The sequence below is a fragment of the Apteryx rowi genome, unplaced genomic scaffold (assembly GCF_003343035.1).
Source record: "Apteryx rowi isolate R43461 unplaced genomic scaffold, aptRow1 scaffold_323, whole genome shotgun sequence".
NCBI lineage: Eukaryota > Metazoa > Chordata > Aves > Apterygiformes > Apterygidae > Apteryx > Apteryx rowi.
The window spans coordinates 952766-965096 of record NW_020449675.1 but is presented as its reverse complement, the minus strand read 5'-3'; the positions used below and the strand labels follow the sequence as shown (position 1 = coordinate 965096).

Genomic DNA, 12331 nt, shown 5'->3' with positions numbered 1-12331 from the left:
CGGCCACCGAGACGCCGCGTTGGCCCCGCGCCGCCGCCCCGCGCCGGGACCGCGACCTGGACCGGGACCGGGACCAGCCGGAGCAGCAGCACCTCGTCCCCCACCTCCTGCCGCACCTGCTCGCAGGTACCGCCGGGCCCCGCCGCCCCCAGCGCCGCCACCCCCAGCACCACCACCGGGCCCGGGCGGCTCTGAGCAGCCCCTTTGCCCCCGCAGAGCTGAGCACCCACCACGGCGACGAGGGCAGCGAGGCCCTGCACGACCTCTACTACTACCCTGGCTGGATGGACTTCGGCCGCCGCAGCGCCGAAGACTTGGCCGGCGTCGCCTAGCTGCCGGGCCGGCCGGTGCTGTTGCGCCCGGAGCTGCAGAGCACGAGCATGCTCAGTGCATGCATCTTCCTGCAATAAAGCTTTGGTGCTCCAGCCCCGCTGCTTGCGATTTTTCTAGGAAAAGCCTTGCTCTGCCATGGGCACGGAGAGCGAGCGGGGTCCCAGCTCAGTGCGGGGTCCCGGCTCAGTGCGGGGTCCCTGGTCCCGCTGGGAAATCCCAGCCCACCCCGAGGAGCAGAGCTGGGGCTGGCAGGATTCACCCCCCCCCGCGAAGTAGCAGGCAGGGACACGAGGGGAAAGGCCAGACGGCTGCAGACACAGCGTGCGGGAGCTGCTTCACGTGGTCACGTTTATTGGACAGGGCAGAGCCTGGGGTGAGGGATGCACCGGCGGGAGCAAACCCGCAGGCAACAGCTACGCGGAGCGAAACGCGAGCCCGGGGCCACAGCGCCCACGGCGTCGCCTGAGCAGGGGAGGCTTTCCTTCGCGCTTCTACTTACTGGGCAGAAAAAGAGTTTAAAAAGAAAAAAATTAACATTTTTCTTTAAAAGACAGCCCAGGTGCTGCCCTAGGTCCCAGTGCCCGTGAAAAGCCGTCTCATCCCCGGGCACGTGAGTCCAGCCTGGCTGCCGAGCTGGGGCTGCTGCGTGTCCCCTGGGTCTTGGCCGAGCATTGCCCCTCGCTGCAGCCGGGTGTGAGAGTTGCCCCTCGGCAGGGCCGTGGGGGAGCAGGAACAGTCCTTATTGCTACAGGGGGGCTCCTGAGACCAGTCCGCAGCCCCGCTGGCATCGTCCCCGCGGCTCGTGGCATCCCACTGCCGCCAGCTGGGAGCCGGGCTGCTTTCCCTGAGAAAAACTGCAGGCGGGCGGCTGCGAAAGCTGCCCCGGCCCCGGGGAGCATCCGAGCAGCCCCGAGCGCAGCCCGAGCCCCTGCGCCGAGGGAGTCGGGGCTGCGGGAAGCAAGGCTGGCACGCTGGCCCCGGCTCCACGTCCCAGCGGATGGAAGGAGACGGAGAGGCTGGAGGGAGGGAGCGGGGGCGCGGGACACGTCTCATCCTGAGCTTGCCGTCACGTCAGCCCGTCCCCATGCGCTCCTTGCGCGTAGGATGTCTCCGCTCTGGCCACCACTTTGTCCAGCCCCAGGCGCCGCAGCTTCTCCACCAGGTTCAAGCTGAAGACGCTGCTCCGGGGCGGGGGCCGCTCCTGCCGCGGGGAGCCCGGAGCTGAGGCGGAGATGCCCTGCGCCAGCAGCAGCGTGACGAGTCCCAGCGGGGCGCCCGGCGGGCACGGGCGCGCCGGCTCCGGCGGGGGGCTGCCGCCGCTCAGCCCCGCAAAGGGCCCACAAGAAGGCACGACTGCGTTGTACAGGCTGGAGGGAAGAGAGAGCAGGGAGGGGGGGGGGGTCAGCAGGGCAAGGTGGGGGTCAGCAGAGCCCGGCCCCACAGGGGGATGCTGCTGTGGGAGCCGGCTGGGTTCTCGCACCAGTCCTTGCCCCCAGCAGTGCAAGGACCGGCTCTCCTCCTTCCCGCACGCTCATTTACCTAACGAGCTTTGAAAGAGGCTGCACCCCCCCCATGCTGGCCCCATGCCCCCCGACGCTTGCACCAGCTCCGGGTTCACCCAGGGAACGTCAGGTACATCGGGGCATGCAGCCGTGGCGGTGCTGGGTCACGGTTGCTGCCCTGCAGCGTTGTGCACAAATGCAACACCTAACAGCGTGCAGTGGACGCCAGCTCGCACCATCTCCGTGCTGAGGGGCTCGTTCAGGCACTTGTTCATTAAGGAGCCCCGTTTCCTTGCTCAGAGCGGCAGTGAGAGGGAAGCAGGAGGTTTGGCAGGGCCAGTGCCATGGGGGGAACTGGAAACAAGCCTGCGAGCAGCCCCCAGCCGCGAGGGCAAGCAGGGAAGGGGCAGCCCCGGCCCCACGGCACGGGAGCAGCGTGCAGAGGGCAGGGTTTGCTCCTGCAGCACGTCTGCTGCTCGGGGACTGGGAAAAACTCCTGTCCGCTGCACCGGTTAAGGGAGGAAGAGGAGGAGGAGGAAGCAAAAATCCATGTCAGCTCCCAGGAAAGGCGCCTCCCTGCCAGCAACCGGAGCAAACGCTGCTTCCGCCCCAGCGCAAGTCCATCACCGTCTGCACCGAGCCAGTCCCTTCTTCCCATCAAGGCGCTGCAGCCTCAAAAGCCGCGCACCCCCCGGCTGCCGGGGACGAAGGCGGGCGCAGCTCCAGCAGCAAGGTTGGGGGCTGCGCACATAAGGACGTGTCCGGCCTGTCAGAGCGTCGGGCGGCCCCGGGACGGCGGCTTCCTCCGGCAGCAGCGAGGGAGGCAAGGGGCGAGCGGGGCGCAGGGCCGGGGCGGTGCAGGCAGCGGCGCGAGCACCCGCCTTACCTGGGTGTCACCGTGGTGATCTCGGTGGTGGGGTGGAAGATGTGGCAGGTGGTGATGGTGAAGGTGGACGGGGTCTGGGGGAGGTTGTTAGCAGAGAGGAACACTGGAAGGGACAGGAGACAGCGGGTTATCGGAGCGGGGCGACACACGGGCGCAGAGAGCATCTCTCCGGGCGCATAGGACCAGAGCCCGGCGGGGAGCGAGCTGGCACAGCCGGCCGGGACCTGCATGCAGGGAAGGGGGAACCTGCATGCAGGGAGTGGGGATGTGGGGCACAGTCCCGGCATCCCCAGGATCCAGCTGCATTTTGGAGCGGTGCTTGCTCGGAGGAGGGTGCTGCGTTCCCGCACCGGAGCCAGAGCTGACATCCCGTCCTTTCCATGCACCCGGTCCATGGCTCGCCCGGGGTGAAAAGCCAGGCGCTGCCGGGAGCGCTGCCCAGCTGGGGGGTGCGGGAGAGATGCCTCGTGCCACTGCCGTGTGAGGTCGGACAGACGGAGCATCCGCATGGGGGATGGACAGACAGAAGGGACAGGCCAACGCCGTGAGGCAGGACAGCGGGGGGGGGGCGCGAGGAGCACGGGGTGCACAGGCAAAGCCGGGGCAGGAGCGCGGGGGGGTGCCAGGTGCCCGCCGCCCCCCGGCCCCGCGCTCACCGCCGGGGCGCTCCTTGGCCGTGGCGGGCGTTGAGGTAGGGAGCAGCTGGAAGGAGCCGGCGTCCACGTCGTCCTCCTCCAGGTCGCCCAGGTTGTAGACCTCCTCCAGGTCGACGTCCAGCTGCCGGAAGTCTTTGGTGAGCACCCCGGGCCGCGGCACGAGGATGCCGCCCAGGTCGGGCCGCGCCAGCTGCTGCCAGTGGTGGAGCGTCACGGAGCCTGGAGGGGGGGGACACAGCCGCGGGGTCAGCCGGCACCACGGGAACGCCAGCTCCGGCTGCTCCCGCACGGCCCCGCTTCTCCCCTCCAGGATTGCATCCGTCTCCCCCAGGATCGCATCCGTCCCCCCTCACCTTCCAGGGGCTTCACGATCTGCAGCTTGTCGGGCAGGCAGGAGAGGGAGCCCAGGGAGAAGCCGGAGCCGGCGGTGTGCTCCGAGCCGCCCGAGCAGTTGGTGCCGGTGGAGACGACGCTCTCGTTGGGGGTGAGGAAGCCGCTGGAGCTCTCCACCTCCCTCAGCCGCCGCAGCTTGTGCTCCCGCTCCGTCTCGAAGAAGGAGCGCTCCGAGGCATGGCTCTCCTGGCGCGCCGACAGCCGCTGCACCGCTGCCTCCAGGTCGTGCCGGCCCGGGGCAGCCCGGTGCTCCTCCCCGGCCTCCTCGCCCCTGCCGGAGCGCGCGGTGTTAGGGCGCTCGGCGCTGCAGTGGTTCCCCCCACCCCGCGCTGGCTGTGCCGCGTCGCCCTGCCTCCCACGCCGCCCCATCAACCCTGCTCCGCCGGGATTAACATCGCTCCACCGACCCCATGCAAAGGCCCCAGCTGCCTCCCCACACTCACCGGCCGCTCGTTGGGGGCTCCGGCGCCAGGCTGGCGCTGTCGGAGCCGTAGCAGCTGGTGCGGGGGGTGCTGGCCCCCCCCGAGGGCGCCGCCGACGGCTGCTTGGAGCCGGGCGCGTGGCGGGGCGACTCGGAGCACGACCTCGCTCTGGCTGCCTGGTTCACGGCTTTCACCGTCTCGAAGACCCGCAGGCAGCTCCTGGAGGAGGGATGCGGGGATGGAGCCGGCACCTCCGCGCTGGCCCTCCCCAGGGACCCCCGGCCGCCGGCACTCACTTGTAGTCCGAGGAGGAGCCGTCCGCCCCCTTCCTCATCGTCCCTTTGATCTCGGCCGCCAGCGAGTCCTGGGGACGCAGGGGACCGGTGTCAGAGGCGCGGGGGAGCCGGTGCCGCGCGGCCGCCCGCTCAGCGCGCGGGACGGGCGCCGCAGCGGAGCCCCCGCCGCCGAGCCCCGGCGCTCACCAGGGGCAGGAGGCTGGGCGCGCCGTAGCGGCCCACGGCGCTGTTGGGCAGGCTGCGGCTGCGCAGGCTCTTCACCTCCTCCCGGGCTTCCTGCAGCATCCCGCCGCACTCCGCGTACTTCTCCCGCAGGTCCCGCAGCTGCGGGGCGCAGGCCGGGCTCAGGGCAGGGCACGGCCCCCCCCCAGCCCGGCGCCCGTCGTGGGGCGGCGTGGGGGCCCCATCTCACCTCTGTTTGCAGCTGCTGCTTCATCTCCTTGGCCGCGGCCAGGTGCTGCTGGAGCTCCTCCACCTCCGAGCCGTACTGCGGGCGGGAGCAGGTCAGGGCGCTGCGCCCCGCGGCTCCGCCGGCACGGGGCCGGCGCGGGGGCCGAGCGGGGAGGGGGCGCTCACCGTGCGGCACTTCTGCTGCAGGTCCACCACCTGCGCCAGCAGCTGGCTGATCTCCTCCTGCTGCCGGGCCGTGTCCTCCGTCTTGCGGGCCAGCTCCTCTGAGAGGTAGGTGACCTGCCGGCTGGCTTCGGCTGGGGAGGGCACGGGGGGGGGCCGTCACCGCCCGGGCCACGCCGCGACGCTGGGCAGCCCCGGCCCTCGCAGGGCAGCGTGTGCCGACCCCGCGCGCTCCCGCGGCCCGTCACGGGCAGGAGATGCCCAAGCCCACGTACAGAACTGCTCCACGCAGTTGATCATCAGCTGCTGCTCCTGGTCCTCGTAGCGACAGGTCTCGGTGACAATGTTGGTGGCCTGGGAGAGAGGGACAAGGGCTGAGCGTGGCCAGCAGCTGGCACCAGCCTCCCCGGGGCCGTCACTGGCCAAATCCCTTTGGGGCTCCCCAGCTGGCACCCTGGTCCCCTTTGCACCGGCTCCCCGCAGCAAGCGGGGCAGGGACGGGCATGGAGAGGGCGCTGGGGCCACGGCACATCCCGCCGGGTGCCCCGCATCCCCCCCTCACCTCCAGGCGAAGCTTCTGGTTCTCCTCCTCCAGGCCCTTGAGCTTCTGCTGTAGGACGTCGTACTGGAAGTACTGCTGCAGGGACGGCGAGGACCCTTGCCGGCGCAGCCTGGGGATGCGGGGAGGGTGCTGAGCACCCGCAGCGCAGCAGGATGGGGCAGCCCCGTGAGCCCCGCGGAAGGCAAGGGACCACCAGCCCCGGGGAGAGGGGCGCGGAGGGACCCTGGCGCACTCACGGCGTGGAGGCAGCGGATCCGGGCTCACTCTCCTCTGTCGTCGTGGTGTAGAAGTGGAGCAGGTCGTCCCGCATGGAGACCTCGTGGCGCAGCTGCGCGATCTGCACAGGGACGGGGTGTGAGCGCCCAGCGGATGGGCCACGCGGCCGCCCCGTGGCCCCGCGCCGGCGCCCCGTTACCTCCTCCTTGGCCAGCTCCAGCTGCTCCTCCAGCAGCTCGTTGCGCTCCGTCAGGCTCCGGTTCTGCTTCAGCAGGGACTGCCCGATGCGCGCCGCCAGCTCCAGGTCCCGCTCTTTCTGCGGGGGGGGGGGGGGCGCAGGTTTGCGTCAGTCGAGAGCCCCCCGCTTCTTGGCCCCGGTGCCCCTCGCCCACCCGCACGTCCCCACGGCCCCGAGCCCAGGCACCCAGCGTTACCTCTTCCAGCAGGTTGGTGACAGCATCGATGTCGTGGTAGGTCTTGGTGATCCTGCCAACCCGCTCGGCACACAGGACTGCAGGAGCAAGGGCAAAGGATCAGCACCCCCCCGGCGCCCCAGCTCAGGCAGCCCCGTGCTGGGGCCGCGGCAGAGGACGGATGCAGTGAGCTGCGGCTACGCCTGCCCGGTGCCACCGTTTCCCCATCTGCCTTCGCGGTCCCACCTGGGCTTGCAGGGGAAGGACATCAGGGACGGCCGCTGCAGGCTGCACAGAGGCTCCGTGCTGCTCGCTGAGAAGGACCCTTAATTTGCACGGCAGCGGCAGCCTCGGTGCAACGGAGCAGAGACCGGGAGTGCGGCCAGAGCGGGCAGCGATGCTCTTGTGGCCCTGGGTAATAGCACGACGGCAAACGGGCCGTGCTCCTGCCTTGCCCCCCCCTCGGGGCAAGGGGAAACACGCTGAGCTCCCCTCCCCGACACCATGTCCCTCCTTGGGCACCAGCCCGGCCGCTGGACGTCACACAGATGGGAAGGAGGGGATGGAAAAACGCAGGCTGCAGGGACAGGATTGGAGGCGACATCTCCAGCAAAAAGCCAGGCTGGAAACTCTGGCGTAAACAGGAATCGGTGACACTGCGGAGCTGGGCTGAGGCACTATCGCCTCCAATCCGTCTCCAGCCTCCCTCCCCCGAATCTCCCCTAGCCAGTGCTGCCCTAGTTTCCCTACGGAGACGCCAGCCAAGGCAGAGCTGAAGCACAGGGATCCAGCCCAGCCCAGCTCACAACTGCAGTGAGTGTTAGCAGTCCTCAGCCTGGCTCCCAGCATATGAGTCACAGCATGCTCCGGCAGCTGGGAGCAAAGGGACGGGGCACGTGCGGGTTACCCCGAGAGATCCCTGCCGGCTCAGCGCAGGGCTGGATCTCCACGTCCCATGTCTTGCATCAGAAGGGCAGAGCCCAGCCCCGAAACGCTTCCCCTCGCCCAGGCTGCCGTGGCCCCATGTCCCCCCCAGCCGCAGCAAGCAGCATCCGCGGCGCAGCAGGGGCCAAGCAAGCGCCGCTGCGGGCTCTCCCCCAGCTAGAGCCCTCCCCACTGATATCTGGGTCTCTGGCACGAAACAGCGCGTGGGTTGCTGTGGCAATGCCCCCACCTGCCACCCTCCAGACACGGACGCGCTGTATACCACGGCCCCACCATGCCAGTGGGCACATCTGCAGGGAGAGCAGGGCCAGGTCAGGTGTCACTCCCCTCCCCAACGGGGGCTTGCTCCCCGCAGGGGTCCCAACTGCGCCTCGTCAGGCTGCCGAGCCGTAATTGGAAATAATTAGAGCATGAGCATCGTTAAGGCATGAGTGAGCACAGGCCCCCGGGAGACGCTGGCGGCTGCGGTGCTGGCAAACACGTACGCGCTGAGCGCCCTCCCAATCCCAGCCTGCGCCCCATCCGGGGGGATGCGGGATGCACGGCCCGGGCACAGCGCAACGGGGGGCCCTGCACCCTGCACACCCTGCAAGGGCACCTCAAACAGAGCAGGGGCGACCCCGCTCCGGGGGGGGGGGGGAGGTTTGCAGGACACGGCAGGGCTTGGGCCAGACTCCCAGACCCGGAGGACCGCGGCCCCGGCCGGCACCGCCGCCCCCCCGAGCCGCAGGGCCCCGCTTCGGGGCGGAAAGGGGGGCTCGCACCCGCCCCGAGGCCTCCGGAGCACCGGGACCGGCCGAGCCGGGGCCCCCCGCGCCCGCTGGGCGCTGCCTCCCACGACCTCCGCCGGCAGCCGCCGGGCGAACCGAACCGAGCGGAGCGGAGCAGCGGCGCCGAGCCGAGCCGAGCCGAGCCGGGCTCACCTTCCTCCAGCTCGCGGGCGATGATGGGGTCGGCGCCGCCGCCCGGCTCCGCGTTCCCGTTCAGCTCGTCGTAGGCGGCGGGGCTGCTCCAGATCTCCATGGCGCGGGGCTGCGCCGAGCCGAGCCGAGCCGCGCCGCAGCGAGCCGAGCCCTGCGCGCCCGCCCCGCTTTATAGGGTCGCCCCCGTGTGCGCGCACCTGCCCGGCGCGGCCCTGCGCGGCCCTGCGCGGCCGGGGGCGGGGACGGGACGGGACGGGACGGGACGGGATGGGACGGGACGGGACGAGGAGCCGCCCCGCTCCCCCCGCAGCGCCGCTCGCACCGGGCTCCGGCTGCCCCCGGCGCCCCGGGGACACGCTCCCCATCGGGCACCCCAGGACTGGGATCCCCATTAGGGATCCTTGGGGACACGCTCCCCATCGGGCACCCCAGGATTGGGATCACCATTAGGGTACCCCAAGGACACACTCCTCACCAGGGCACCCCAGGACTGGGGTCCCCATTACGGCTCCCTGGAGACACGCTCCCTACCAGGGCACCCCACGACCAGGCTCCCTATCAGGGCACCCTAGGACTGGAATTCCCATTAGGGCACTCCAGGGACACGCTCCCCACCAGGCACCCCAGGACCAGGCTCCCCATCAGGGCACCCTGGGCACACGCTCTCCATGAGGCCACGCTCAGCCCCAGGGTGCCAGCACGGCTGGGCTCTGCGTCCCATCTCCCGGCCCAGCCACATGGGGGGACTCTGGACCTCCTGGATGGTGCCCAGCCCTGACTGTCGGGGGGAGACACTGAGGGATCACAGCTGCTTTGGGGGCTGCCCCCAGATGCACAGACAGCAGCTTCTGCCCCCTACAAGGGGCAAGGGGAGATTCGGGGTCCCTCACACCAAACCCAGTTCGTGCGCAGGGCTGGGGTCCACAGCTCCCCTGCCCTTCGCCTGGCCAGCCTCGCTCCTCCACCCCGAGCCTGCCCCCACATCGGGGTCTCCCCTGCCATCGTCAGCCAAGCAGGGATGGCTCTGCGGAGGAGAGGGGCTGGAGGCGGAGGCTGGGAGCTGACCCAAAAGCACGTCCCCCCGCGCCCTGTCCGCAGTGCCCTGCACCCCTTGCCTGGCACCCCCCGTTCCTCCACACAGGGGCAGCAGAAGCAGAGCGAGCTAAATAAATAATGCTGGGCTTAAATTATACAGGAGCTGGCTAGCACGTAGCACAAGCGTCACGGCGGGAGGGCAGGGGCCCACGGGGCCGGGCAGAGCCACAGTGCACCGAGCGGGTCAGTTCTCTAGTGTGACGCCAGTAATGCGGACAAATACATGCTGCCCGCCCCCATCGCCTGCCCTCATCGCCTGCCCCCCCCCGAGCGTTTGCGGGTTGTTATTGAACTAGTCAGAGAACCAGTGAGGCTGGGGCTGGAGCTGCCCCTCAGCGACGCACGATGCTTTATTTGCTTGCTGGACTCCCACCCGCCGGACCACACTGGCCTCCCGCAGCGCCCAGGCTGCTGACCCCACACCACGTCCTGCTACACCCAGACCCCTCCCGGAGCTGGGGATCGGGCCCGGGAATCCTGAGCCCCAGCCCTCTCCCTCCTCCTTGTACTGAGGTTTCTCCAGGGGGGGTTCAAGAGCTCAAGGCGCCGGGCCCTGCGCTGGCCCGGGGCTCGTGGGGAGGTGGCTGTGCCCAGCCCCGGGTCCTTCCCCACGAGAAGCCCTGTCCCCTGCCCCGTCCCAGGCTACGTGCCCGGGTCCCTCCCCAGGGACCCCCCGAGCTCATCTGGGCACCCACTGGCCCCCAAGGACACAAGTGCCAGGCTCTTTCTGGAAAGGCAGGAGCCGCTTCTTCCTAATCCCTGCCGGGGGATTTGCTCCTCTGTGCAGGTCCCCGGCGCCTCTGCGCAAGCAGCTTATGGGGGGCTATTTCTGACGGCAGCTTAAAGGTTTGGGTGAAGGGATGAGGGAGTCCGGGCCCCCTCCCCGGCGGCACACGCAAGCGGCACCCAGGTGCCGGGGCAGGGAGAAACGTGACCCGCGGGGCTGTGGGGACGGGGCAGGGTGAGCTGCCGCAGCCGGCGCCAGCGGGAGGGAGGGAGCCGGACGGGGAGCCCGCGGGGGCCGCTGCGAGCACCGGCAGGGTGCCCCGGGGGTCACCCGCGGGAACGTCCGTGTCCCGGCCCGGCCGCAGCGCCGGGTCCCGCAGCCGCCGGTCCCTTTGCCCTGCCGTCGGGGAGCTGGGGCCGGGGCAGCCCCTCTCCCGCGAACGGGCTGCCCGGAGCATCCTCAGCCCCAGCGCAGCGGCGGCGCAGCCGGGGGCAGGGAGCCGGGCCGGCAGCGGGGCCCAGCCGTCAGCCCCATCTGTCTCCCGCTGCCCCACTTCCAGGCCCTGCCCTCCCCCAGCACAGCCCCTCTCGCACTAATCCTGCCCCCCCCCCCCATTGCACGTAGGCCAGAGGCAGGGGAAAAAGAAAATCACGGCTAATCCCGTCTGTGCCCCCTGCCAAGCCCTGACTCCGAGTCGGGAACGGGCCCTGACGCACCGCCGGGCGCCCGGGGCAGGAGCCGGCCCTCCCCGGCTGCCAGCAGCCGCACGTGCCGCTGTCGCACACTGCCCGGCTCCGCCACGTGGTCGCGGACGGCTCTGAGTGCCCGAATCCCGGGATCCCAGAGCCAGGGCCTGTCCCCCCCGCCGGCATCTCCTTAGCTGCTCCTGGCTATCGACCTGTTTTTGTCCTGTCTTGTGGTCCAGGGAGACTGGATGCGCTTGGGACCACCCAAGCACCTCTGGGGGTCCCCTCGGCCCGGTGCTCCCTGTTCCCACCCGGACAGCTACGGCACGGCACCCGGGGGGGGCCCTGGGGTGGACGGGGGCTCTCCCCGAGCGTCCGGCTCAGCTCCGCAGAAGCGGCTCCCAGAATTAGCCCGGGATGTTCTAGGCGAGGAAATCCACTCCGTCAATCCCGTTAGCCCCGATTAGCCCCTGCGCCCCAGAAAAGGCGGCGTGCCCGCGGCAGCCCTCCGCCCCCGCCCCGCGGCGCCGGCACTCACGGAAGTACTGCAGGGTCTCCTCCATCTGCCGGGGGGTGAGGGCGGCGGGGGCCTCCGGCGGCACCAGCGGCACGCGCAGCCAGTCGTCGTGGTCGTAGCCGAACACCGTGTCCGCCCGCAGCGTGTAGCGGGGCAGCCGCTCGCCCAGGAGGCTGATGATCTCCACCTCGGGGACATCGCCGCCGCGCAGGTCTGGGGGGCCGAGCGGCACCGCGTCACCTGGGGCGATGCCAGGCGAGCCATGGGGCGCAGGAGAGGGGCAGCCGCGGGGCTGGGGGGCACCCTAGCTCTGGAGCCCCTCTGCACCCCTCAAGCCCATCTGTCATTGTGGGGTTTGGCGCTGGTGCAGATGGGGATAGGGGCAACCCTGGTGCTGGAGCCCCTCTGCACCTCTCAAGCCCATCTGTTATCGTGGGGTTTGGCGCTGGTGCAGATGGGGATAGGGGCAACCCTGGTGCTGGAGCCCCTCTGCACCTCTCAAGCCCATCTGTTATCGTGGGGTTTGGCGCTGGTGCAGATGGGGATAGGGGCAACCCTGGTGCTGGAGCCCCTCTGCACCTCTCAAGCCCATCTGTTATCGTGGGGTTTGGCGCTGGTGCAGATGGGGACGAGGGCACCCTAGTGCTGGAGCCCCTCTGCACCCCTCTGCACCCCTCCGTCATGGTGGGGCTTGGCGCTGGTGCAGATGGGGACAGGGGCACCCTAGTGCTGGAGCCCCTCTGCACCCCTCCGTCATGGTGGGGCTTGGCGCTGGTGCACGTGGGTGAGCCCCCAAAGCCAGCCCCACGGAGCCGCTTGGGAAGGGTCCTGCTGCCACCTCCTGGCCAGCGGCGCTGGGGCCACCACGGGCTGGGGGCACCCGGCAGCCCTCGGCCCCCCGCTCCGGCTCCGGCCACGCAGCATGGGCAGCGCGAAGCAGCCGCCCCCGCTCCTCGCCTCGCCGCCCCACGCCCGGCTCCAGCCCCACGCGCCTCTCTCTACGCACCGGTGATGGTCGCGGCATCGCGGCTCCTGCCCACGGCCGGCGTGGGGGGCGTGGGGCCGTCGCGGGACCAGGCGGCGATGCCGGGCGATGCTGGGCTGGGCCGGGGGTGCTGAGCGGGCGGGCGCTCTGGCGGGACGGCGGCGTCCAGTTTGGCTGGCGTTACGTGGGGGAGCCCGCGGC

The 12331-nt window shown here is 70.6% G+C and overlaps 2 protein-coding genes across 2 annotated transcripts in view; one reads left to right on the top strand and one right to left on the bottom strand.

Annotated features, from left to right (window-relative positions):
- The window catches only part of LOC112968713 (gastrin/cholecystokinin-like peptide), a 695-nt gene extending 363 nt beyond the window's left edge, over positions 1–332 (top strand). The window contains exon 2 of the mRNA XM_026071206.1: positions 217–332. Within this exon, the coding sequence (XP_025926991.1) occupies positions 217–332 (116 nt within the window). The remainder of the gene's footprint in view (positions 1–216) is intronic.
- A 1067-nt stretch (positions 333–1399) lies between these two features.
- HAP1 (huntingtin associated protein 1) lies at positions 1400–8220 on the bottom strand. Its single transcript, XM_026071205.1, has 15 exons — positions 8121–8220; positions 6274–6350; positions 6039–6155; positions 5860–5960; positions 5624–5732; positions 5337–5415; positions 5065–5195; positions 4901–4975; positions 4675–4812; positions 4489–4556; positions 4240–4411; positions 3731–4034; positions 3378–3596; positions 2722–2824; positions 1400–1700 (listed from the first exon to the last, which is right to left on the bottom strand). Exons 1-15 carry the CDS (start codon positions 8218–8220, stop codon positions 1400–1402), a joined length of 2094 nt encoding a protein of 697 aa, XP_025926990.1.
- Between the last annotated feature and the right edge of the window lie 4111 nt (positions 8221–12331).